At 44.6% G+C, this 26,553-nt stretch overlaps 1 protein-coding gene and 1 pseudogene across 4 annotated transcripts; one reads left to right on the top strand and one right to left on the bottom strand.

The window, feature by feature from the left end:
• Positions 1–1,642: 1,642 nt before the first annotated feature.
• LOC112834377 (5'(3')-deoxyribonucleotidase, cytosolic type pseudogene) lies at positions 1,643–21,587 on the bottom strand (annotated as a pseudogene).
• On the top strand, positions 12,847–26,533 carry GJD4 (gap junction protein delta 4). 4 transcript variants are annotated; one of them, XM_073885452.1, is made up of 4 exons: positions 12,847–13,965; positions 14,075–14,297; positions 23,099–23,248; positions 24,899–26,533. In XM_073885452.1, the coding sequence occupies exons 3-4, from the start codon at positions 23,146–23,148 to the stop codon at positions 25,972–25,974; spliced, it is 1,179 nt and encodes a 392-aa protein (XP_073741553.1). In that variant the 5' UTR covers positions 12,847–13,965; positions 14,075–14,297; positions 23,099–23,145; the 3' UTR covers positions 25,975–26,533. The 4 variants fall into 4 exon arrangements, with proteins under 4 accessions (XP_073741553.1, XP_025741645.1, XP_025741647.1 ...); XM_025885862.2 differs by lacking the exons at positions 12,847–13,965; positions 14,075–14,297 and having other exon boundaries at positions 23,008–23,248; positions 24,899–24,986; positions 25,113–26,533; XM_025885860.2 differs by lacking the exons at positions 12,847–13,965; positions 14,075–14,297 and having other exon boundaries at positions 20,219–23,248; positions 25,113–26,533.
• The last annotated feature ends 20 nt before the right edge of the window (positions 26,534–26,553 follow it).

Raw genomic sequence — 26,553 nt, 5'->3', positions numbered from 1 at the left:
CACCCACCCATGAGAATGGGTTTTAAACCAGTTCTGATGGTTACTCGTGTGACCAGTCCTTCCTGAGCAGATAGAAACTTTTACCGCCCACCCTGCCCCCATGAGCTCTCTGAAACCAAGGATATTCTGTCTTGTTCGCCACTGTATCCACAGAGCTTAGAAAAACGCCCCTTCTAGGTTCCGTAAATAATGTTGATGGGATGAGGAAATAAAATATCCTAATGGGGAACTGGTCTCAGCCTCTCCCAATGCCGGGAGGGCCTGTGAGATCTGCACTGAGGAGGACTGAACGAAGATGCTGAAAAATGGAGTAGATGTAGGGGCTCTGGAGGGGAGAACTGGACCCGGCGGTCAGTACTAGTTACAGAGCGTGCATGTCCGCTCTGTGTAGGGAAGACCCTCGAAAAGTGGCCGCTGTGCAGGGCTGGAGATGCCAGGCTTGTCCTCGTGTCAACTGAGAACTGCGGCAGGGGCTGGGCCGCCGAGGGCCTCCCGGGGCCTGTCTGATGCCTCACCAAGTGGGCAGGGGCCTGGCGGTCTCAGCAATCCCGCGGGTGGGACGTGTGGTCAAAGACAGTATTTGGTTTCTCCTCCGAGTAGGGTGCTTTTGCCACGCTGCCTCTCTTTCTTACTATAGTTACCAGAGGGCTGTAATCAAGATGTTTGGCATCAGCTCCCAGTTATCATTTGCAAAGCCGTGGATCAGAAACTTTCTCCAGTCCCGGCAGAAAGCCTCCCTTCCAGCCCTAAAAGGCCTGGAGACCATTGAGCAAAGGTGTAGACTGAGCCATGGCGAAAGGAGGGCATTTAGAGGGACGCCACGCAGGTTCCCTGCCAACCATTTATAAATGACCTATTTTTGTCGCTCCGTGGCTTCTCCCCTGGAGTTTTAGAAGACGCCCCCTACCCGAATGTCTCTGCAGCTCCGTCCAACCTGGAGCACAAGGCGCCAGGCGGACGCGCGTGGTCTGTGCTCGGTGGCGAATCCGTGCTCACCACGTTCGCGCTGACCTCCCCGGCATCCGGGGGAAAGGAGGAAGAGTCAGAATTTGGTCTGCATCACGAGGCAGGGGACAAGTATTTGGGGCTGCTGGGGGCCTGAGCGAGCCCCGGCCAGCCCTCCTCGTGCTGCTCGCCGCCTGGAGCGTCTGCCAGCGTCACTCGCGAGGGCACAGCGGGCCACGGCGCAGCCTCGGAAAAGCGCACGGCGGCGCGGCGGCCCCTTCTGCTCTTCGGGCGAAGGTGTTCTGGCCACGTTGGGGGCGTTTGCCGGGTCCCCGAGCCCGCTGGTGGCTCCGGCCCCGACTGGAGCTTCTCTCATGAGCTGCTGCTCCCCGTTAATGATTATAAAGTACAACTCCCGGGAGGATCATCTGGCCCCACTCCTCACTGGTTGGGCTCACCAGGCTCTTCCGGAAGAACCCTGGGAGTTAGGAAGCTTTCGGACGTGCCCTCCGTCCCAGGCAACGCCCTTCCCCTTCTACCAGAATCATCCTCAGTTTGCTCTCAGGGTTGTGAGAAAGAAGACGGTGTGCCCTGGAGGCCCCCGGCCCGGCGGCTGAGGCGCCTGAACCCGGCCGAGGCCGCGGGGCCAACAGGGTGGGGGCCAGCGGCCTAAGGCACGGTCCCGGTTCCGTCCGTGCTAGCAGCTGCGTTTGCCCGCGAGCTCCCGCCAGCCGTGCACACACCAGGGCTCCGGCTTGTCTGCGCCCGCAGCACAGCGCTTTCGCACGGCGAACTCCTTTCTGGAACCCCGGTGTACTTACGGCACAGACACCCGGATCTGCTCTAGTGGAAGAAATCATGCACGGCCGCTTTCCACCCACTGAGCCATTCCTGCAATACCACGAGCAGACCTCAGGGTCTAAGAAACAAGTTTAAGAATCACTTTTCACATTAATTTTTAAATTCCCCAGTTACCATCTGCAGTGGTATTATTTCCCCCACTTTCCAGCTGAGAAAACTTAGGTGAAGAGAAGTTAATTAACTCGAGGAGGGCTGAGCGGGGATTTGAACTCACGCCAAGCTGATTCTTAACCAGTCCATTGTTAAAAAGTCTGCCAGGAAGAAGGACAAGCTTCACGTGATTTCTTGGACTTTCAGATTCTGTTCATTTTGCTTCCCTAGACATCCTGGTGACATTAACAACAGAGCATCAAGAAAATATTGCTTTAAAAAGTCTTGTGAGTGCAAATCCACTGCTTGAAAAGAATTGAGCAAATAGAAAAGAGTTCTCCCAGTCGTCAATGGTCTATTTATTAAAGAGCCTAGTACTGAATACCAATGAAAATACTTTCCCACCCATTGCCCCCTTAGGTGTCCAGCTCATTAATCCACAGTGCTGCCTTCCCTCACTACCTTCATGCTCTAATAAATGGGGGCTTTGAAAAACCCACTGGCTGGTCCTAGACACGGCATTTTGAACGTGAAATTGGACACTTGTGGGTGCTTGAGGTTTTTAGCTCCAATTACATATTTTATCTTTTCACTCACTGGTCAGTAGCAGAAATTGCTCACAGCAAAGCATACTCTACTTTGTTGTTTCCACAAGAGGACCTTTGCTTTTGCAAATTGCTTGACTTGCCGCTTTCCAAAACTTTTTAAAAGCTCTAATTGTGTTACAAACACAAGGTCTAGGGACACTGCTACAATAGGAAACTTTAGTACTAACAAGGCAAGATAGTCTCTAAGTCCTCCTGATGACTCTTTTCATCTTCCCAGCCCTGTTCTTTTGAGTTTACATAGAATACAGATTTGCCCTGCAGCACATCTATGTCCACAGTACACAATTAGCCTAACTCGGTACAACCTATTAGACTCATTCCACTACTTTCCCTGATCAGGGTCTATGGCTTTTTTTGCAACTTCCCCTGAATCTCAGTGATCAAATCTCTTGGAACCAAATACTGGCGAAATGTCCCTAGCTATTGAAATATCTGTGATTTTGTGAATAAAAATTTTCAGGTACTTATGCATCTTGTTGTGTATATAAAGAAGAATTTTGGTATTAAATTATGTTAAGACGTTTTCCCCATCCAGATTCTGACTGCATATGATACTTGTTAGAGTAAACAAGCTCTATTCTTAAGCCCTCAGATCAAAGACTTGTCAGCTTCAGATGAATTGGGTTGACAACTTGACGCTCCTGGGGGAAAGTGTGGTAATCAGGGACAACCTGTTAGCAGGAAAATGTCCCGAAATAACTGGAACAACTGGGCATAACACCAGATTTTCCAGCATTGCAGTTTATTTATGTGGAGTCCTAGCCCAAGCCCAAGGCTGGATGCTCAGGGCCTTGAGGGTGGTAGGAGGTTCCAGAAAGGCACAGATAAGGGCTAGATGCAGACGTGCCAGCTTTATGAGAGCTGACTCATTTATGAAAATCTATTCCCTGTTGATTCAAGAGGTCTTAATGATCACATCCCTCTGGCTTTGCTTGGAGGAAGTCATCCAAGCCACGCCTACTGCCACCCACTGAGCATTATTCCTCAGCAAGTCCCCGAAGGCCTGGCTTGCGTCTGAAGACAAGATTGCTCCAGCTTCCCACTGATGATCGTAGCAGAAAAAGTGCAAACTGGCTGACGTGCAGCACACCCCCTCATTCCCTTTGGCAAAGGAGGCTTGAACAAGTAGCTCGTGGGTGCATAGGGGTAGCTGCCTTTGGAGAGGGAGGATGAAAGAGGAATTTGGGGAGAAGGTGGCAGCAGGAACGAAGTTAGGGAAAAGGTGTTTCGCGGTGGGTTGGGATGGTGATATTTCCTATGCCTGCTTCTGCAGAGAGGCCAATACCTTATGTATCAAAATGGATGTCTCACTGTACATCTACAAAAAGGGGAGTTGCCTTTAGTGGGGACCTGTGATACAGCTGATAAAGGCAGGGACGTGTTGAGAAATCAAGGAAATGCCTCCAATGAGCAGGTCCTTCACCAGTCGGCCTTCTGCTTGAGGCTTTCTGAGTCTTGCCTCCAGCCCAGGGCAGGCGCACATCCAACTGTCACAGACATCTCTGCTCTCTCTCCCTCCCCACCCACGGTCCTTCTCTGAGGTGCTCCTCTCAGGGAATGGCAGCCCCATCTGCCCAGTTGCCCAGGCTGGAGACTCCTTGCCTCCGAGACTCCCCCAGCCCAGCACACGTGTCAGCTGGGAGGGGAAACAGCCTGCAGATAGCAAATCACCATGTTGACATAAGGTCTGGTGAGTGGTACAGTAAAGCCAGAGGGAGGAGGCATTTCATAGAGAGCTACAGCATGAAAACACACGAGCTAACCACCTTAAAGGGAAATGACTCTGTTCCACCAACAAGGCTAAAGACATTTTCAGGCAGGCTGGGCTGGTGGCCTGATACTGGGTGGGAGGCCTGAAGAAAAGGTGAGGTGTGGAGAGCTCTGCCCAAATGTACAGGGAGAGAGAGAGTGCCCCGTGGACATTCTATATGAGAAGAGCATCCGAAGATTTAGGGACTTGGCCTTGAAGCAGCTTGCAGTTAAGCAGGAATTATTTATTCGTTCTTTGTGCACAGTCATTCAAAAATAGCTCTGATCTAAGCTCTTAGGCACCACAGGAACCCAGGAGGCATTTACCCTTAAGCTGGGCGTGTTTGGTGGCGGTAGCAAGGGCACTTACCACCCAGAACAGGCTGGAACCGGCTAGGAAGGGGCCAGAGGTCCTGAAGCTTAACTCAGCCCATTGCCACAGGCCCCCCCTTCACAGCGCTCTCTCGGGCTTGGTCACACACGTCCCCATTGCCAGCGCCTGTGCCCCAAGACATCAGATTCAGAGTGTTTGCTGTGCCAACACCAGCTCTGCTTCTAATGTGAGTCTCCAGAGTTGGGTTTCTCATGACCACTGTAAGTAGCATTTAAATTGCACACATTTTCCCATTATAGGCTCTATGGCTTCATAGAAGTATACAGAAAAAAACCCTCTGGAAGTTTGAGTGACTCCTCTGTTATGTACATATGTGTGAGCTCTGTGGTTAAACGGGAAGGTTGCGGTTCTGGAAGATTCAGAGCTCTGACTCCAAATTCTTATGTGAACTTGGACAAATTCCTTCACCTTGTATATCAGTTTGCAAGGGCTACCAGAACAAAGTACCACAGGCTGGGCGGCTTACAAAACAGAAATCAATTTTGTTGCAGTGTTGGAGGCTAGAAATCCAAGATCAAAGTGTAGGTAGAGTTGGTTTCTTCCGAAGGCCTGTCTCCTTGGCCTGCGGATGGCTGCCTTCTCCCGGTGTCGTTTTGTGGTGGTTCTCTGTGTTCCTGTGTCCCAGGTGTATATCCTAACCTCTCTTTAAGGACACCGGTTGGATGGATTAGGGCCCATCCCAATGGCCTATTAACTTAATTGCCTCTTTAAAGGTTCTGTCTCCAAATTCAGTCACATTCTGAGGCATTGGGGGTTAGGACTTCAACATATGAATTTTGGGGAAACGCACTTCAGCCCATAACAATTTTCTTAACTTCCCATTTTTGCTCTTTTACGTCTGAAGAATTCCTTCAGATGAGCCAATGATGTCTGAGGTCTTTTCCCCGCTCTCGCAGTGCTGCCTGGGAATGTGTGCTTCTTCTCTCTCTCATGAGATGATAAGTACTTAGATGGCACTAGTCACATTGTCTTCCCCATCTGAAGATAACACCCGTCCCCTTCCATCCATTGTGGGTTGCTGGTGCTGCCATTGCCAAGGTCATCTGAACTGGCCCCCTATCTAGCTGAGACTTTAGAATGGCAGTCAACAAACAGAGAGTACTCATCAGAGGACTGAGCCCAGCCACAGTGCAGCCACTGTGTGCTCTGGTTCCCCATCACAAATATCATTTTTAATTAGGGTTTCACTTGTTGCAGACACATTAAGAGCACCATTGAAGGGAGGCACAGGCATACCCCTGCTCTCTTTAAATCCTTGTTTTGACAGTGTGGATCAGAAAATGCACTCCCACCCCACATCTGCTGAAAGTACCTTCCTTAGTTTAGAATCAATGAGTGTCACCTCCTTCTGAGCTACCCTCACTTATAGTAGAGAGAGTGGTGGATGAGGCAGAGAAACTCAGCAGGCTCTCATGTCGATGGCCAAAATAAATTCTTGCTTGGAAGTATCCTTTAGGGGAAGGCTTTTCTCCTCTCAGCTGCAAGTAGAGGAAACATCCACATAGCTAATGTCAGAAGCTCATGCACATACTCACTTTGGACACTTACGTTGCTCCTAATGGCCATTTTAAAACAGCTGTACTTTGAGACATTTTCTCACATCTTCAGTTTCTGGTCTGTCTCAGTGTTCCAATTTGGCAAAAAAGAGGGAGAAACAGGAAATGACTAGTTTTAGATTTTGATTGTCTTTGAGAAATGGTAGCAAACACTTCTAGGAAATCCCCTGCCATAGGCAGCCTGTTCGGTCTACTACTGAGGATTTTTGTTGAATCGTAGAATTTTTTCCCACTGAGCCAACAAAACAAAACAAAATAACAACATCAACAATAAAAATACATTTAATTTCCAGCCATTTGTCTTTTGTCAGAAAAAAATGCCCTTAGCTTCGATAACTCTGGCAACTATGGCAACAGTATGGGCTTTGTTTCCAAAGAGCTAAGTCTGGACTACAAGTAGTAAATTAGAAATACAAGTAAGAAGAACTCAACACCTGCTGCCTTCTAGGATGGATTATTTACTGATGTCATAGACTACACGTAGTAAGCCATTTTGCTGTGGAAGCTGAAAGGAGCTAAAGTGTGTTAGCTGTGTTGTCTGGCACAGCTAGAATACCTATTCATTGACATCTCCAGCACGCGATACCCACCTTCACTCCATTGCCAAAATCCATTGTCTTCATTTCATAACTTAAAAAGAGTTCTTAAGTTAAAATATTCCACTATCATTATCACTTTTCATTGTCTTATTATAAGGATTTCTTATCATAAATATGTCCTTCCTTGCAAAAGGAAGAAAATGCAATGAATAAAAAGAGAAACTTTTGTCCCCTTTTTCTCATCTGTGCCTCCATGCTCACAGCACCCCTGGCTGTAGGCAGAAGTGTTATTCTTCTGAAAAACTTAATTCATGGAGATTTAAAATTCTTGTTCTTTTCCTTATCCATTCTTCTTATATGATTTTCTCTCTTCCCCGCCTCTTTCCTTTGCTCTTTCTCCTCTTCCACTCTCTTGCTTTTCATTTTTTCTTTCTTAAGGGTACTCAGTCTGCTCCATACGTGATGATAGCCAGGTTTACCTATCATTTTCATGACCTGGTTAGGATACTTCAGATCAAGTTACTTGCAGAATCCTGGCAGCAAGTACACATCTCCATATAGCAAGGATAAATTAAAGATTAATGGGAGAAAAATATTGCTCTTTCTCTATGGATATTGGGGTCAAGGTTGACACAGATCCTTAAGTGGGGTTTCTGCCCACAGTCATGACAGAATAAATGATATTGGACTAGACCTCCCACTGTAAATAACTAAAAAGACTGGATATGAAATATGTGAAGCAAAAGTTTTCAGTTATTGAAAATAGGCAGCAAAGGACTGTGATCCCTGACTTTAGGGGGGAAAATGAAGTAAACCCTACAATTGTTTCAGCTTTTTATCTGGAGGCAGTTTTTGGACTGGACCCAGGGAAAACCCAAGCAGAGCATGGAGGTCTCATTGAGTTGAGAAGACAGAGATCAGAGTTTGGGAAGACTGACAGAGCCAGAGAGTGTAGAGTAAGATACCAGAGAAAAGGGAGCTATATAGAACTCCAGAAATGTGCATAGAAGTTCCCTTGAGTCTTTGGCTGAATACTAAGCTGCAAATACAAAGAGCAAAACTCCATATGGTCAGGAAATGGAAGCTTTAAGCTGACCAATTCCTAGGCCTCATCTAGGGTAGGGAGACACTTAGGTTCTGGCCAGCCAAAGTGAAGCTAGCTTGTTAAACAACTGAGTCAGTAAAGACTTTAGAAATGTAATACCTTCAAAGGGGCCAAACTAGATCCACTTTAACAAAACTTAAAACAAGCCTCAGGAAGATCAAACTGATAATCATAAACAATTTATCTGCCCATCAAATCAATTCAACACTTTTTAAAGGAAAATAAAACCCAGCATTCAATGATGTAACACACAGAATGTCCAGCATTCAATAAAAATAACTAGACATGTGAAGAAACAGGAAAATGTGACCCACAATGAGGAGAAAAATCAGTCAATATTAATAGACCCAGATATAATAGATCCAGATGATGGAATTAGCAGACAATTATTCTAAATAAACTCAAGAATTTAAAAGAAAACAAAAATAACGAGGAAAATGACTATATTAACATCAGAAAAATATACTTCAGGACAAGGAACATTACTAGAGATCAAGAGGGACATTTCATAATTATAAAAGGGTCAATTCATCAATAAGACGTAAAAATCTTAATAGGTATGCATCTGATAACAAAACTTCAATTTATATAAACTAGTCAATCACGAAATAAGATCTATAGCTGCTGTTTTAAATTAAAAAGGGAAATACTACTCGGCTACTTGCAAGGTTGTCTTTACCACCATGGATTTACTGAGTAAACTAACCTAGGGCATTATTAAGGGGACAGAAAAACAGTTTAACAGATTTGGCTTTGACCTCAAGGAGCTCACAATAAGGCTGAAAAATACAGAACACACACACACAGCAATTAAAAGATTAAAAGATATATCTCATGTATTTTTCCTTAAGCATCTGCCTTTCAGTTTTTGAATCCAATACATCATTAGCTCTTGTTGGCTGTTTTCCATCTTTAGGTATTAGTTCCTGGTCTTAAAAACATTGTAGTAACTATTTAGTCATCCCTGCTATGTCCAAGTTGCTACTTGACCCTTACTTACTTCTAGGTTCGACTACAACTCTCAGAATTGGGAACCTGGTAGAGGATCATTGTTAATATTACTTAAGATGGAGGTCTACTTTAGTACACCATCACTCTGTGTCAGACACTGTGTCCAGATAAGGACATAGGTGAATCAGACGCAGCCCTTTCCATCAAGGAGGGGGAGGCAGACAAGTACAATTCTAGCAGACAAGTACAAAAGTCTTCACTGACTCAGTTGTTTAACAAGCTAGCTTCACTTTGGCTGGCCAGAACCTAAGTGTCTCTCTACCCTAGATGAGGCCTAGGAATTGGTCAGCTTAAAGCTTCCATTTCCTGACCATATGGAGTTTTGCTCTTTGTATTTGCATACATAGTCTTGCAATAAATAAGTCTTGCAATGAGCTGCTACAGGCCCTCTACCCTGCTTTCTACCCACTGGAAGCAAGCAGTGAGCCCTCAGTGCACTCACATTAGGAGAATACTTTTGAAAAAAATAAAAAATAAAAGATTTGTTCTCAGGGTGATTCACACTCATTATAGTTAATTAAACCAGTCCCACTTAAGAAGAGAAAGGAGCCACTCCTTGGGAAAAATCATTCTTAAAAATCCACTTTATACATGCAATTTAATCTTTTAAAATTCAGTCATATTTCCCAAGAAAACTGCCTGGGGGTAGTGTTGGGATTAGAATGGATTATCCCTAAAAGATCTTTCCCATAAATCCAAACTCAGCTAACAGGAAGAGCTCACTCTTTGTTGCCTCTTAATGAATGATTGAATTTATTTATGCCACTTCTTTCCAAAAAAGATCAAAGTAGCTTACCAACAAACCAGCTATAGATCTTAGCTGGTTCCAGAAAGGAACTGCCCAAAAGATAAGTCTCATCTAGTGTGGCCTGGGAATGTGAGCTTCTCCATGAAGCTTTCCCCAAGTTTCCCGGTTGCTCCCATCTCTTTGTAACATGGATAGACTAGGGACTTTGGAGTCAAATAAATTGGGAAAGAGCCCCAGTTTTGCCATTATAACCTGTGTGGTCCTAGGCTGTCATGAAATATCATGGAGCCTTATTTTCTTCATCTATAACATGGCTGTGTACACACACACACACACACACACACACACGTAAACACACACACTACAAATACTAGTTCTCTCCTCAGTGCTCACCATATACCTCTATTATAGGCCTTATCATTCATTATTCTTACATTGACCATGTCTTAGATCTTCTGGAATCTGGAAAGTTGGTCACTGTTCTTACTGTTAGAATTGTACTTGTCTGCCTCCCCCTCCTTGTTGGAAAGGGCTGTGTCTGATTCACCTATGTCCTTATCTGGACACGGTGTCTGACACAGAGTAGATGGTATTATTATTGTTGAATGAAACCCTCACTCTACTTCAGAAGCACTGAATAAGCCCTCCATTACCTTCTTTAGGGAAGAAAAAAGCAAAACAAAACAAAATTTTAAAACTCCTCCAGGTTTCTCTTGTAGCTCCCTCACAGCTGAGGCCATAGTGCTCTTATGGGGTTACAGGGTGAAGAGCTTTGATGTCAGACCCTCGGTTCAAGTTCCTGTTCTTCCACGTACTAATTGGGTAAACTTGAGCCATCAAATAAAGGAATGTGTGAATCAAAACTACAATGAGATATCACCTCACACCAGTCAGAATGGCTAAACCCAACAACTCTGGAAACAGGTGTTGGTGAGGATGCAGAGAAAGGGGAACCCTCCTACACTATTGGTGGGAACACAAGCTGGTGTAGCCACTCTGGAAAACAGTATGGAGGTTCCTCAAGAAGTTAAAAATAGAGCTACCCTATGAACTAGAGATTGTACTACTAAGTATTTACCCAAAAGATACAAAAATACTAATTCAAAGGGATACATGCCCCCTGATGTTTATAGCAGCATTATTTACAACAGCCAAATTATGCAGAGAGCCCAGATGTCCATCAGCTGATGAATAGATAAAGAAGATGTGGTGTATATACACAATGGAATATTATGCAGCCATCAAAAGGAATGAAATCTTGCCATTTGCAACGACGTGGATGGAGCTAGAGGGTATTATGTTAAGCGAAATAAGTCAGAGAAAGACAAACACCATATGATTTCACTTATACATGGAATTTAAGAAACAAAACAAATGAGCAAAGGGGAAAAAAAGAGAGAGAGGCAAACCAAGAAACAGGCTCTTAACTATAGAGAACACACCGCTGGTTACCTGCGGGGAGGTGGGAGGGTGCTAAATAGGTGATGAGGATCAAGGAGCTCACTTGTGATGAGCACCAGGTGTTGCAAGGGGGTGTTGTACACCTGAAACTAATATGTCACTGTATTTTAACTAACTGGAATTTAAATTAAAACTTAAAAAAAAAATCGAGGAATTTGTGTCCACTGGCCAGGTCAGGCCTGGCTCATGGGAAGGACACTGTGTGTTTTTTCTCTAAGCTGTCTGTCCCCTACTCTTAAACAAATCACACTCTTAGATATAAAAGTGATATTCTTGATGGTTGATGCTGCCTGGTCCAACTCTGCATTATCACCCAGTCACTCTATTTTACACCCTTGTCCATTTTCCTCACACTTAATTTTTGTGCTTTGTTGTTGTCTTTGCTTTCATACGGAAATAGAGCTTCGTAATTGCACGGCTAGTTTCTGGGGAGGTCCTGGCTGTACCAACTGCATCGCAGCAAATGAAATGGATACTCCCTACCTTCCTTTCATTTTGTTCCTTAAGAGAAAACTTGAGTTAAAAAGACTGCCTGAGGAGATCCCCTGTCTCTCAAATTGCTGGTGTGCAGGGTAGGATATTGGCTCAGAGACAAATGAACTGTTGCTTGCTCCTTGAGACACCACTGTCTAGGACTTCTGAATATATCCTTCATTTATAACAAACAGGCTAATCACTCGTTACCAAGCAAAGAGGTTGTGAATATTTGGAGGGTTAGCATTTAACAGTTGCGAGTTTTAAAATAGATCAAATTCCTTCATTCCCCCTTCTAGTATTTCATGGTAGAGAACAGGCAGAGAGAAACATGGGGGGTGGGGCGGGCATGAACTGGTTTGTTCTTTATTCACTGAACACTGAGCTCACATAACGTCACAGCCACCTAGTGTCTTCTTCCCTTCCACACAGAAAAGTTGGGACAAAATGGTTGACGACAAATGTCCAGTCCCAAGGAAATTGAGTCAGGAAGTGTTCAAAGTCCCTCGGGGGTACTGTGACTACCCTGTTCATTGAGCAAAGGGAAGGAACACTCTAGCTGGTTCACCAAAAAAGGCCAGCCCTTTATGAAAAAAAAAAAATGAAGTGAAAGACATAGGAGACACAAGACAAAGTGACCTTAATTCTAGCTACCATTTATTGAATGTTTCCACTGTGCCAGACCGTTTACATGTTGTATTTTGTTTAATTCTCTTAACAACCTAAGAGGTAGGTGCCATTATGATCCCTGTTTTACAACGGAGGAAATAAGACCCAGAGTAAGTGATGGGTCTCAGACTCAAATCCACATTTTTCTATTGTATTCCTATTATATTCTTTCTACCCTTGATTGCTAAGTTGAACTGATGCTCAGCCGAGAAACAATGAATGTAAAGGAAGATTGCCGAGCAGTGAGGAAAACCAGAGTCTAACTGTAATCTTCAGGGGGCTGAGGCGGTGAGGCAGAGAGGCTGGGCAGGGCCGTACACAATCGATACTGTCCAGAGTCGCACGTCACGAGCATAAGCACAGGATGCTACGTGAGCGCCAGCGAGGATACCTAACCTGCTCTTGGGCGGAGGAGAAGGAAGTCTCTGGAAGCCAGCCGCAGAGACGGTAAGGTGCCCTATATGTAGGAAACAGCTGTGGCAGGTCTCCAAGGCCACACAGGTCAGGGGAGCTGCAAGAAATTCAGGTCTTTGGGCGGGCAGAATGCAGGGCTGGGGAGAGAGGAGGCCAGGCCTCGCAGGGCTTGGTGAGCTCTGCTTGACATCATCCTGGAGGCAAGGGGGAGATCCTAAAGAACATTAAGCAATGAAATTTTTTAAAAAAATGTTTAAACAAGTTGAATGCTGCAATTTTGCCTTGGGTGAGGTGGATCTTGGTGTCATTCACCTAGAGAGAGAACACAGGAAAAAGTGCATCATGTTTGGTTGAACATGTGAGTTTGAGGTGTAAGCTCTCCAGGTGATGTCCAGAATGGAGCTGCCTGACAGTCTCTTATTTTCTCACATAATGCAATTCTGAAAATTCTCACTTAAATATGTGACAGACCAGTATCATCTTACTATTTCTGGAGAGCTCTGAAGAAGTCGTCCTGAGACATTTGTGTTTATGGTGCAATTGTAATTTTTTCTTTCCTTTCTAGACTGAACTAGCTTAAGTCTAATTAGCTCTTTGTTGAGGCCAAAGATTTGCCCCTTTGGGTCTGATCAGTGACTCCTATCTGTGACTCAAATCTGTGAGGTTGACGAGATCTTTACTTTGGGTTGCTAGTAGTATCATTTTTATTTTTCAATTTTCCACTACCTTTTCCAAAATAATAAAGGCACATCATGAAATCAGGGAGGAATTTTGTGACTGCCTCATAACTTGCCCTCAGATGCTAGCTAAGAGACTAGATTCTTCCGGGAGGTCCTCTCTAATGCACCTGTGAGCTGGTGCTCCTTCACGTGTTCCCACAGAGCAGCACCCCATACTTTCTTTATGGTATATCCCTCACATTTTACTGTAACTGTTCATTTACTGCATTTTATTTTATTTTTTAAAAATATTTTATTTATTTGTTTGACAGAGAGAGAGAGCAAGAGAGTGCAAGCAGGGGGAGCCGCAGAGGGAGAGGGAGAAGCAGATTCCCCACTGGGGCGGGGAGCCTGATGCGGGGCTCGATCCCAGGACCCCGGGACCATGACCTGAGCCGAAGGCAGATGCTTAACCAGCTGAGCCACCCAGGCACCCCTCATTTACTGCATCTTAAAATTATCTTTCTGCCACAGGCAGGAGCCCATTAGCTTTTTCTTGATTGCGTTCCCAAGACTTGGCAGAGTTCTTAGTGGGTGCTCAATACATTTGAAATGAATGAATCCTCAATTCAATGAAGTAGGTATTATCATCTCCATTTTCAAGAAAACAAAACAAGCTCAGGTAAGTTGATATTTGTTCAAGGCCAATCACCGGTAAGTGCTTGGGACCAGGACTGCATCCAGCCCTTCTAACCTTGAAGTCTGTGCTGTCTCTCTCCTTTAACTACTAGCAACTGCTTTGATGAATAATTTTTCACTGATTTGACTCTACCTGAAAACAAACACACAAGCCTCCAGTGAAAGGAATAGGCGTATCTGTGGCAAGTGCAGACCCTGTTGGACACCTGTGCTGGCCGTATGAGGAAACGGCATGGACAACTGGAAACAGTTCGACTATGTGCCTGGGCCCTGCTCCGTAGGGTGGCTTGAGTGCTTCAACCTGTGACCAAGATGGTAAATGGTGTTCCTGGGAGGTTGCACTAGGTAATATGGTCCGTACGCATGCCCTATAAAGGATTTTTTGACATATAGAAACACTCAAAATGTGCTATGGAGTGTAAGCCCACGAAGAGTAGAAAGGAGAATAGGGATTAATCCGGAAGGTCTGATCCTGGATCAGGATATCTGGGTGGCTCCCCTCTTTACCTGCTTCGGTCTTTGTTCAAATGTGCTCTTCTTAAGGAGGCTGTCCTGGTCACCCCTCTAAACCTTGACATCCTCTACTTCCTCCTCTGCATTATTCTTCTCTTTAGGATTTATCACCATCTAATTAGTATTCATTTTGCCAAAGATGTTTATTTTGTTTATTGTCAGTTCTTTCCACTAGAATGTAAGTTCAACAAGGGCAGAGGGCAGAAATGTCCATCTGTTTCATTCTCTGCCATTTACCCAATGCCTAGAATAGTGCCTGAGACATAGTAGGTGCACAGTAAAGAGTTGACTTACCTGTGTTCATCACACTATCAACAATATTTTGAAAGGCATCACTAAGTTCAAAGGTCAGTGATAGTAACAGTAATGAGGAGAGGATGACTCCTTCCTGCCTGGAGGGTGAGAAAATCCATGGGATTTGATTTCAACTGACATCACAGTGTCTTGGTCCATTTGGGGCTGCTATAACAAAATACTATCATAGACTAGGTAGCTTATAACAACAGAAATTTTTTTCTCACAGTTGTGGAGGCTGAAGTCCAAGAACAAGGTTCTGGCAATTTTCGTGTCTAGTTAGGGAAAGCTGCTGGCTCAGAGAAGGCCATTCTTTTTGCTGTGTCCCGCTCCTAATACTATCATCTTGGGGATTAGGATTTCAACATATGAATTTTGGGGGAACACAGATATTTAAACCATAGCACTCAGCCTTCAGAGGATGTTCTGATACACTTCCTAAGACCTGTGAACATAAAGCAAGCTTATGCTGGAGGCTTTTACTTTCTTCACAAAGAAAATCTGACCTGAAAGTTTCTTCCTCCTTTGCGAGAGAAGTCATACCTCTCTGCTTATAAGAACCAGCCTAAGGGCCGCAAAACAAATTTCATGGGGCACTGTCAATGCCATCTGGGTAGAGAGAAGACATCTGCTTTGGTGTCTTCACCAAAAGCCATGAAGTTGAGTTGAACTGGAGTTGAAAATACAATCTAAGAATGATAGCTCTTGGACCATAGGAGCAGAAAATTCCTCAGCAGAAGAAAATTTCCACCTTGTACCTGTTCTTTGGGATCTCTTGTTGCCTAGGTTGTTAATTTTTAGCTGTAAGTCTGGCGTGGGGGCGTGTGTGGGTTTGGGTGGTAGAAGGTCTGCACAGAGCTGGTTCACCCTGGATTACTTAGGCTTATATTGCCAGAAAAGCAAGTGGTTATAATAAATTATTACTGGATTTACATATGCACATGAAATGTGACTGCGGGCATGATTGGTCTGTTGTGCTGATGCTGAACCTTTGCTTTCTATCCAGTTCTGAGAAAGTCATTTAATCCTGAGAACAATGAAAACCTTCATTTCCCAAATTAGATAATCTATTCCTTAAACACACACACACACACAGAGTGAAACAAAACAGATGCCATCATTTCCAAGCCTCCAGAAGCTGAATTCTATTTCCCTAGTAGCCATTTGCCACTTTGAACCTGGGAGGAAATATACCCTTCTCCTGCCAGATTTCTGGGCTGGCTGCTCAGGGCCCTGGGGCACGCATCGTCAGGAGGAGAAACCACTGCAAGACCCCCACCTTCACTGGCACCTGATTCTTGGGGTGATAAGAATAAGGACGGATGGTTTGAGTACACATCATTGGCTGGATGCTGTTCTCTGTGCTTTAAGTATTCTCTCATCTGTTCTTCACAGTCATTCCAGGTAGGGGTTAGATAATGTGCTTTTTCAGTGAGGAAACTGAGGAAAGTAGCTTCCCAAGGTCACATGGTCAAGAAACTATAATTTTCATCTAGGTCGTCAGACTCCAGAACTTGTGTTCTAAACCTTGATATTAGGCTGCCTTTCATCCTTATTTTCACATAGGCCACATTCCTAACATTTCTTTTTAGAGGCACATTCCTTTATTAAAGGGGGATCTTGGCCAAAACATAAAAATAATGAAGATAGAAGTGGAGGAGGTGTTCTGACTGAAGTAAGAATGGGAGTGGGTGGGGTGTGTACCTTGACCGCTCCCTCCATGATCATAACTCTGCCCTCCCTGGGGCTCCGAGAGACACATTGGTTTTCTGAACCCACCCTTCATCAGCTTCAGCTTCTCTTTCTTCTAGTAGGTTCTTATTATTAGTCAATCCTCATTATTCATGGACTCCGTATTAGCAAATTTGCCTAACTGCTATGATATTTTTTGTAAACTCAGAATCATCACCTGTGGGCTGTCATGGTATTCATGGACATGCACAGAGCACTGAAGAGTTTGTGACCCAGCACGTGCATTCCCAGCTGAGGTGGAAGATGCTGATGGGCTGCCTTCTTGTTTCAGGAGCTGTAAATAAGCTTTTTTTGGGGGGGGGTGTAGGCCTACTTAGTGCCATGCTTTTCAAATTTTTGTGCCCTTTTTTAAAAAAAAATATTTATTTGACAGAGAGAGAGAGCACAAGCAGGCGGAGCGGCAGGCAGAGGGAGAGGGAGAAGCAGACTCCCTTGAGCAGGGAGCCCAACGCGGGGCTCGATCTCAGGACGCTGAGATCACCTGAGCTGAAGGCAGATGCTTAACCAACTGAGCAACCCAGGTGCCCCTCACACTTTTGTGCTTTTTGTTGGTGATTTTGCTGTTTAAAATGTCTCTCAAATACAGTGCTGAAATGCTGATGTTCCGAGGGCAAGAAGCCTGTGACGTGCCTCACAGTGAAAACACATTAGTTGAACTTCGTTCAGGCATGAGTTACAGCTGTCTAGGCTACAAGGTCAATGTTAATGAGCCAACTATATTAAATATATATAAAAAACATACATGTTAAATAAGGTATCTTCTAACAGAAGCACACGTAAAACAAGGTTATGTGTTGATTGATTGACTAAACTGTGGTGACCAGACCAACTCTGTATTTCCCCTAGGAGTCCCCAGCAATCTCATAAAGCATATCATCTGCAAAGAGTGAGAGTTTGACTTCTTCTTTGCCGACTCGGATGCCTTTTTTTTCTTTTTTTGTCTGATTGCTGTGGCTAGGACTTCTAGTTCTAAGACTGCACCCCAAAACTGCTAGAACTCATACAGGAATTCAGTAAAGTGGCAGGATATAAAATCAATGCACAGAAATCAGTGGCATTCCTATACACCAACAACAAGACAGAAGAAGGAGAAATTAAGGAGTCAATCCCAATTACAGTTGCACCCAAAACCATAAGATACCTAGGAATAAATCTAACCAAAGAGGCAAAGAATCTGTACTCAGAAAACTATAAAATACTCATGAAAGAAATTGAGGAAGACACAAAGAAATGGAAAAACATTCCATGCTCATGGATTGGGAGAACTAATATTGTGAAGCTGTCAATGCTACCTAGAGCAATCTACACATTCAATGCAATCCTCATCAAAATACCATCCACTTTTTTCAAAGAAATGGAACAAATAATCCTAAAATTTGTATGGAACCAGAAAAGACCCCGAATAGCCAGAGGAATTTTGAAAAAGAAAAGCAAAGCTGGTGGCATCACAATTCTGGACTTCCAGCTCTATTACAAAGCTGTCATCATCAAGACAGTATGGTACTGGCACAAAAACATAGATCAATGGAACAGAATACAGAACCCAGAAATGGACCCTCAACTCTCTGGTCAACTCATCTTTGACAAAGCAGGAAAGAATGTCCAATGGAAAAAAGACAGTCTCTTCAACAAATGGTGTTGGGAAAACTGGACAGCCACATGCAGAAGAATGAAACTGGACCATTTCCTTACACCACACACAAAAATAAACTCAAAATGGATGAGAGACCTAAATGTGAGACAGGAGTCCATCAAAATCCTAGAAGAGAACACAGGCAGCAACCTCTTCGACCTCAGCCACAGCAACTTCTTCCTAGAAACATCGCCAAAGGCAAGGGAAGCAAGGGTAAAATTGAACTATTGGGACTTCATTAAGATAAAAAGCTTTTGCACAGCAAAGGAAACAGTCCACAAAACCAAAAGACAACCGACAGAATGGGAGAAGATATTTGCAAATGACATATCAGAGAAGATATTTGCAAATGACATATCAGCTAGTATCCAAAATCTATGAAGAACTTATCAAACTCAACACCCAAAGAACAAATGATCCAATCAAAAAATGGGCAGAAGACATGAACAGACATTTTTCCAAAGAAGGCATCCAAACGGCCAACAGACACATGAAAAAGTGCTCAACATCGCTTGACATCAGGGAAATCCAAATCAAAACCTCAATGAGATACCACCTCACACCAGTCAGAATGGCTAAAATTAAGTCAGGAAACAACAGATGTTGGCGAGGATGTGGAGAAAGGGGAACCCTCCTACACTGTTGGTGGGAATGCAAGCTGGTGCAGCCACTCTGGAAAATAGTATGGAGGTTCCTCAAAAAGTTGAAAATAGAGCTACCCTACCACCCAGCAATTGCACTACTAGGTATTTACCCCAAAGATACAAATGTAGTGATCGAAGGGGTACGTGCACCCCAATGTTTATAGCAGCAATGTCCACAATATCCAAACTATGGAAAGAGCCAAGACTTTGTCCATCGACAGATGAATGGATAAAGAAGATGTGGTATATATATACTATGGAATATTATGCAGCCATCAAAAAAATGAAATCTTGCCATTTGCAATGACGTGGATGGAACTAGAGGGTATTATGCTAAGCGAAATAAGTCAATCAAATAAAGACAAGTATCATATGATCTCACTCCTATGAGGAATTCTTAATCTCAGGAAACAAACTGAGGGTTGCTGGAGTGGTGGGGGGTGGGAGGGATGTGGTGGCTGGGTGATAGACATTGGAGAGGGTATGTGCTATGGTGAGTGCTGTGATTTCTGTAAGACTGAAGAATCACAGACCTGTACCTCTGAAACAAATAATATATTATATGTTAAAAAAAAAAAAAAAGAAGACGATAGTAGGAAGAGAAAAATGAAGGGGGGAATCGGAGGGGAGACGAACCATGAGAAACAAACTGAGGGTTCTAGAGGGGTGGGGGGGTAGGGGGATGGGTTAGCCTGGTGATGGGTATTAAAGAGGGCACGTATTGAATGGAGCACTGGATATTATATGCAAACAATGAATCATGGAACACTACATCAAAAACTAATGATGTAATGTATGGTGATTAACATAACATAAAAAAAAAAGGAGTCCCCAGCAATCTCTAACTCAGTGTTTGTGGCAACTTTATGTAATGCAACTACCATGAATAATGAGAAATGACTGTAGTAATTAATTGAGAGCATCCTATAGGCCAAATAATGTGCTAGAACCTCATTTAAAGTAACTAGTTCTCAGCAATTCTGAAAACAAAGTATCATCTCTAATTTATAGATGGTAAAACTCAGGCCTAAATAATTCGGCCATGTCATTAAGCTAGAGGGGGGTAAGCCAAGGCTGGATAGCATGTGGCTCTGCTTTTCTCTTTCCTTTTTGCTCAGTTCATTTGTGAACAAATCCCAGGATGCCATCTTGTGCAACTCAGCCATATCCATGTCCCTGACTCCCGCTGGATTTCTTTTCCATTGAATTGAACACAGTACTCCCCCAAAGCTTCCCTCTGCTCTACAGTCACACAAATAGAAACCTCCCTATTGATTCTGGGATAATTTTTTTTTTTTTGACAGAGAGAGACACAGCGAGAGAGGGAACACAAGCAGGGGGAGTGGGAGAAGGAGAAGCAGGCTTCCTGTGGAGCAGGGAGCCCGATGCGGGGCTCGATCCCAGGACCCTGGGATCATGACCTGAGCCGAAGGCAGACGCTTAACGACTGAGCCACCCAGGCGCCCCTGGGATAATTTTTTTTTTTTTTTGAGCCAAAGTGTTTTATTAAAAATGTTCCTGAGTGAGTTTCCCACCATGTTTCCTTGCCAGCCATTTTGTGAGTTTCCAGGTGGCTGGCTTGTGAGAATGGAGGTTACTGTGTCTCCCTGCTCCACAGTGCTGGGGGCTACCGCCATGACACTGCCCTGTCATTCAGCTCTGCTGGGGTTCCCTGGGGGCCTTCCTTCCTTTCCTCCAGCTACCATCCACTGTCCTGGCCCCTTGCTTGTGGCCTATGATTTCCCTCCAACTGTCACTCCAGGAGAGCAGCCGTCTCCTTGTGGGGGGCAGGGCCAGATGCTGGTTGGTGGTAGCAGGTGAACAAGATGTGCTCCCAGCTTGGGATCTCCTCTTGGCTTCAAATGGTGTGTTGTTATCAGTGGGCAGGTCCCCCAAGACCACTGCCTTGTCCCTCAACAGGATATTGCACTCCACAAACTGAGGCCCCAGTGGATTCTTTCCCCAGTGGTACTTCTTACCCACACGGTATTCATAGTTCATCAGAGGGCTGGTACAGATGAAGACCTCAGTGTCCTGCATGTTGTTTATCTCCTGTATGGCTTCCAAGGCTCCAGGGATAAGCTCCAAGGCTAGGAAAAAAGCCCTGGGCTTCATACACACTGGCCACTTTGTCTGCTGGGTCCCGCCACAGAGCTTAGTACTGAGAAACACTAAATCCAAGTTGTATTTCCAGTGCCACTTGTGGCTCCCCTAGGAGGCTGCAGCAGAAGCCCCACAGGAGGCTGGCCTCAAAGTTGGCCAGCATGCTGTCTATGTCCACCAGCACCCACACGGGCCATGGGTGCCAGGCCTGGGAGGCTGGGGAGGCCTGATGGGGGGCTGGGATAATTGTATAGAGAGCCACATGTTTGATGCTCCAGCCACATCCTCCTTCTCTTTTGTCCACATCTTGCTTCTGGCAGCTACTGGGGTTTAAATTTCCAGGCAGAGCAAAACTATCCTTTAGTAGAAAAAAAGGCAAAGAATGGAGATGGTGTGGACTTAGAGAAGCAAGAGCAAAATAGATGAGGGTGGAGAGAGAACAGGCAGCATTACCTTTTCAGAAGATGCTGTAGGAGCAAAGGGATAGACCAAGGATGGGAACCCTGAGGAGTAGACCCTGAGATGCACGTGTAATTCTTTATATTTTTAAATCAGTTTCATGTCTATGATCTCATTTTGCATATCACAGCCACTCTGTGTATGCAGGGGACACATTTTTTTCTACTTTACTGATGAGAAAACTGAGGCATGAAAAGTTACAGCCATTTACTCTAGATCGCAAAATTCTATATTAGTCCATGTTCAGGATAGATTATATCACACAGCAAATTCAGAAATTGCTTTCCTCGTATTTCAAATTTTAAACCAGTGTCATGAACAGACTATTAGGAGGGAAAGATATTTTCCTTTATTTTATACTTGAACCATATGGCTATTTCAATATTTTTTTACTTAACCACAATTTCTCTAAATTTCATTGTTCATGGTGAAGCATTTGACTAAAATATAGCAAAACTACTGTGCCTTTCAAGGGGGTCAAAATGTTTTCTGTGGATGGAAACGTGTCATGTGAATAAAGATGAAAGCAGCTTTGTTGTACTCCTCTTCTGGGAATCTTTTTAGGGATATTACCAAAGTCAAGAATAGATCAGAAATGAAGAAAAGATGGGAATAAAAGAATAGCTTTCATGGAAAATTGAAATCATTCCTTTAAAGTTCACAATTTCCACCCTGATGATAGATCCCCAGCCTTGCAGGATGGGCTCTTCCTAGATAGAAAGGTGACAGCCACGAGAGGATTTTGATGCAACTGTGATTGATGTCGGCAGGTCCAGACAGTGATACTTTATTACGAATTTAATGGACATTTATTAAGCTGATTCCATGGGAGCAGCCCTGGGCTAGATGGGGCTAGTACATACAAAAGGAGGATGCAATCTATGAAGGTTTGGGGCACCAGTTAGGGATCGAAATTCCACTGATTTGAGTTGTTGCACCCTCATTCCATGCCAGGTGCTCTCAACACCATCATTTTGTGTCTGCCTCCCACAAGCCCTGACTGAACAGCATGATTCTCCCTCATGCAAGGTGAGGGTACATGGAGAGATTTGGTGACTTCCCCAGGGACGAGGTGGCTGCCCCAGGTCTTTTGTATCCAACTAAAAAACTCTTGTCTCTCAGCCAGACAGGAAAGAGCTAGAGAATAATGGAGTCGCAGCCTAAAGTTGGGACATGTGTCTAATATGCAGATTTATGCTTTCAGCCATGATGCCGGAATTCAAAATGAGAGCCAGACCCTTGTGGGCCAGTGTTCTCACCTACGCTTCATAGAGAAGACAAAACATGAGCATTTCAGTGCTTCTTTAATAAGTGAAGTGGTTGTGGAAATATTTGCAAGGAGGAAACACCTTTTTAGTAGAGAAGTTTCCTTGGCTAGTTAACAGAACCTTTTCTTTCTTGGGTTAAATGTAGTCACTTCTATTATATCCTGAAGCGTCTGGCTCTCCCAGTACAGACATGTGAACACTGCCACGGGCCTGGAATGTCTCAAGAGGGTAAGAATAGCCCGCAATGAGAGATGACTCCTGCTGTCTTCTGGTCACTGCAGTTGTCAAGAACACTTTGCCTCAGAGGCCAACAGCTCAGGGCCGTCTCTGCTCGGAGACAGAAAAACTGACCTCCCATTCCTGGGCTCACAGCTTTCCCTTTATATCTGCAGCTCTCACCTTTAAGTCTTTTGTAGCAGTACGTTTATTGATACGTTTATTCCTGCAAAGATTTTCCACCTTCTTGGAGAAGTGTTCTTGGAGAACACAGGCTTCCGATGTCTCCAGCAGCCTTGAGTCTGCGACACTCAGGAGACATGGAACGTTTGGACCTGCTGGGATTCCTTCTCATCACTGTCAACTGCAACATGACCATTGTGGGTGAGTAAAGGAAATAGCTCCAAAGCTCTTGCATTTTTGTTTTCACCACTTTCCTTGGCCTGTTTGTTGCTGGAAGAAAGGGAGCTGTGTGCTCAAGCTTTCTTGTAATCGCTCCCCAGTTCCACCGTCATTTAAGGAAGGCTTGGATTGAGTGTTCTCTCCTGGGGGCTGTTCTCACTGATGGTTAGATGCTGAGCCTGAAGACTGAAGCCAGTGGAAGGAGTATCTTTGAGTAACTCTTCTCTGACTACCTAATCAGGAGAAGGAACAATACAGTAAAAATTAAAGAGAAATTTGTGCCTTGATTACACTTCCTTCTTGTTCATCTTTTTCCTTGAAGCTTAATTTTTAAGGATTAGTCATTTCTCTTGTGCAATTTAAGCCAAATCCAAATTTTAGTTTATTTTTTTTTTAAAAAGAAAGTAATAAATATTTCTGAGTTTGATGCAGACATGTCAAATTTTTAGAGAAGTATGGGTGTCCTAGAAAAAAGACTTGAGAAGGGGCACCTGGGTGGTTCAGTTGATTGAGCGTGTCTGCGGCTCGGGTCATGATCCCAGGATCCTGGGATCAAGTCCCGCATCGGGCTCCCCACTCAGCAGAGAGTCTGCTTCTCCCTCTGCCTGCCACTACCCCTGCTTGTGCCCTCTCTCTCTCTGTCAAAATAAATAAAATATTTTTAAATAAAAAAAAGACTTGAGAAAAGCATTAAAATATGCCTATGAAGTGGTTGATATTTTTCTTACTCATTATTTTGTAGAATTTAAACAAAATCAACTTGGTCTTACAAGTTTGAGTCAATGACTTGATCACATAATGCTATTCTTTGAGCTTAACTGCATTTATAATAGAGTTCTGTTTTTCTGATGTCAGGTGATGTTTTCTGTATCATGTCACAAAACAAAATATTTGCAGATTATTTTAACTGAGTCTTAGACGTGTTCCAAAAGAGTTAACCTGTGATATGAAAATAGGACTTTGACGTTATTTTGATTTCCTAGGTTGGTCTCATTTATTCATGATAAATTGAAGAAAGAGGAACCTCATTATTTCATAATAACTGTAATAGAGGATAAGGAATTCCAAGTCATTGAAAAATCTGAAAAGTTGAATGTCATTAAGGAAATTTGATTTCAAGGACCATAAAGCAACAATTAAATAAAGATCTTCTGGACCAAAATAAAGATGACTGAACTATAATTAGCAGCTTGTATTTGCTACACACAGTTACACAAATGTGCTAACATTCTTTAGAAAGCTTATTATCTGCAGAGAGTAAGGTCTTATTTACATCATTAATTTGCTCAGCTCAACTTTCTTTCTAGAACTTTAAGTCCAGGAGACATTACCAAAAGTCTGAACTAGTGGAGTCCAGATCAAACATCTTTAGTCTCTAAGTCTTCTTTAAAATCTGTCAATTGCAAAGCATTTTACAAACAACTAGTACAGCACAGTGTCTGACACACTGTAGGGCTTCCGTAAATATTTGGCAGATGAGCTAACTAGCCGCCGCTGCTTCGGGGACTAAAATGCATGCTTACTGACTTCTCAGTTCTCCAGTCTCACCCCTGAAAATACTTAAAAACTATTGTCGGAAGGGCATATGTTTGTATGCTGGTGATGGTGCCCTTCCTGCTTCCTCCTTTCTAGGGAAGATCTGGCTTATCTTCATGATACTGCTGAGGATGGTGGTGATCATCTTGGCAGGCTCCCCGGTCTACCAGGACGAGCAGGAGAGGTTTGTGTGTAACACTCTGCAGCCGGGATGCGCCAATGTTTGCTACGACATCTTCTCCCCGGTGTCCCACCTGCGGTTCTGGCTGATCCAGAGCGTGTCTGTTCTCCTCCCTTCTGCCGTTTTCAGTGTCTACGTGGTCCACAAAGGGGCTGTGCTCGCCGCCTGTGGACTCTCCGGGCCAGACGGCGGTCCCACCCGTCCTGACCCCTGTGACCGGAGCCCTGGGGACAGGCGCCGCCCTCCGCCCTGCAGGGAGCCGCGCCACCTGACCGTGCCGGACTTCTCCTCCAGCTACATCGTCCACCTCTTTCTTCGGATGCTGACCGAGGCAGCTTTTGGTGCCTCACATTACCTCCTCTTTGGATTCTTGGTCCCCAAGAGATTCTCTTGTACCCACTCTCCCTGCACCGGCGTGGTGGACTGTTACGTCTCCCGGCCCACGGAGAAGTCCATTATGATGCTTTTCATGTGGGCAGTCAGTGCGCTCTCCCTGCTGCTCAGTGTGGCCGACCTCATCTGCAGCGTGCGCTGGAGGACAAGCGGGGGCTGGGGCCCCGCCGAAGATCCCCCGGGCCCCGCCGCCGGCCGCCGGCTCTCCGGGAGCCTGGGCGCTAAGCCGGGTCAGATGTCCCGCGACGGTGGGTGGGTGGAGGAGGGGGCGCCCATCCACCTCGGCCTGTGGACTGGAGGGGAGGGTGCCGACAGCCCCAGTGGTAAGTCAGCTGTGTCAGGGCGGATGGGGCTTCCCGATGAAGATGAGAGCGAGGTCATATCCTCTGCCAGCGACAAGCTGGCCACGACTTGCAAGGAGCCCGGGAGTAGGCCGCACGGAGAGGTCTCCCAGGACCCCAGGGGCGAAGGTCCCACAAGGTCAGAGGAGCATCCCTTAGCGTCTCGGAGCCGGCTTGGCCGGCGCTATCCATGTGGTCAGCTACAGCCCCCCGACGGGCTCGCCAACTCCAGATCCAGAAAGTCTGAGTGGGTCTGAAGAGGGAATGCCGGGCAGCCCCGGGGCGCACCGTTCTCTCCAGATGGGACGTGGCTCACGAAGACGCAGACTCACTTTGGCCCGTGTGAAAGTTTACCCACTAGGTTCCCGGAGAACATCAACAGGCAGAAAGGCGAGCCGCCATGGGACACAGGGACTTCGTGGGAGACTAATATCCTCGAGATACAGATTTAATTTAGATAACAATTTCTCTTGACAAAAGCACTTGACATTGTGCTTTTGACAATGTGACTGGAAGCTAAAATGATTAATTGGAGAGTGTCAGGTGACAGATGATGCTACACTGTTTTGTTTTGTTTTTTTTTTTTTTAACCATAGTATGTGCTTAATTAAAGCATGTTGTCTTACATTAATAGAGCTCATTCATGTTATAATGTTTCCTGGTGAGTTATTACGAAGTATTTTTTTTTTTTATTTGGTTTTGGTTTGTTTTTCTGTTTGGCTAAAAGAGGCATCTGATATGCATGTTATCAATAGAGAGACATTAATTTAATTTCTCCCGACGACTTTAATAAAATTAATCGTGATGGAATTGTAATATCACCCCTCACAGTGTTA

The sequence above is a fragment of the Callorhinus ursinus genome, unplaced genomic scaffold (genome assembly GCF_003265705.2).
Source record: "Callorhinus ursinus isolate GAN/ISIS: 27379988/994484 unplaced genomic scaffold, GSC_fseal_2.0 scaffold62, whole genome shotgun sequence".
Classification (NCBI taxonomy): Eukaryota; Metazoa; Chordata; class Mammalia; order Carnivora; family Otariidae; genus Callorhinus; species Callorhinus ursinus.
Note: the sequence above shows the minus strand (reverse complement) of the source record. Positions and strands in the feature narration are given on the sequence as shown.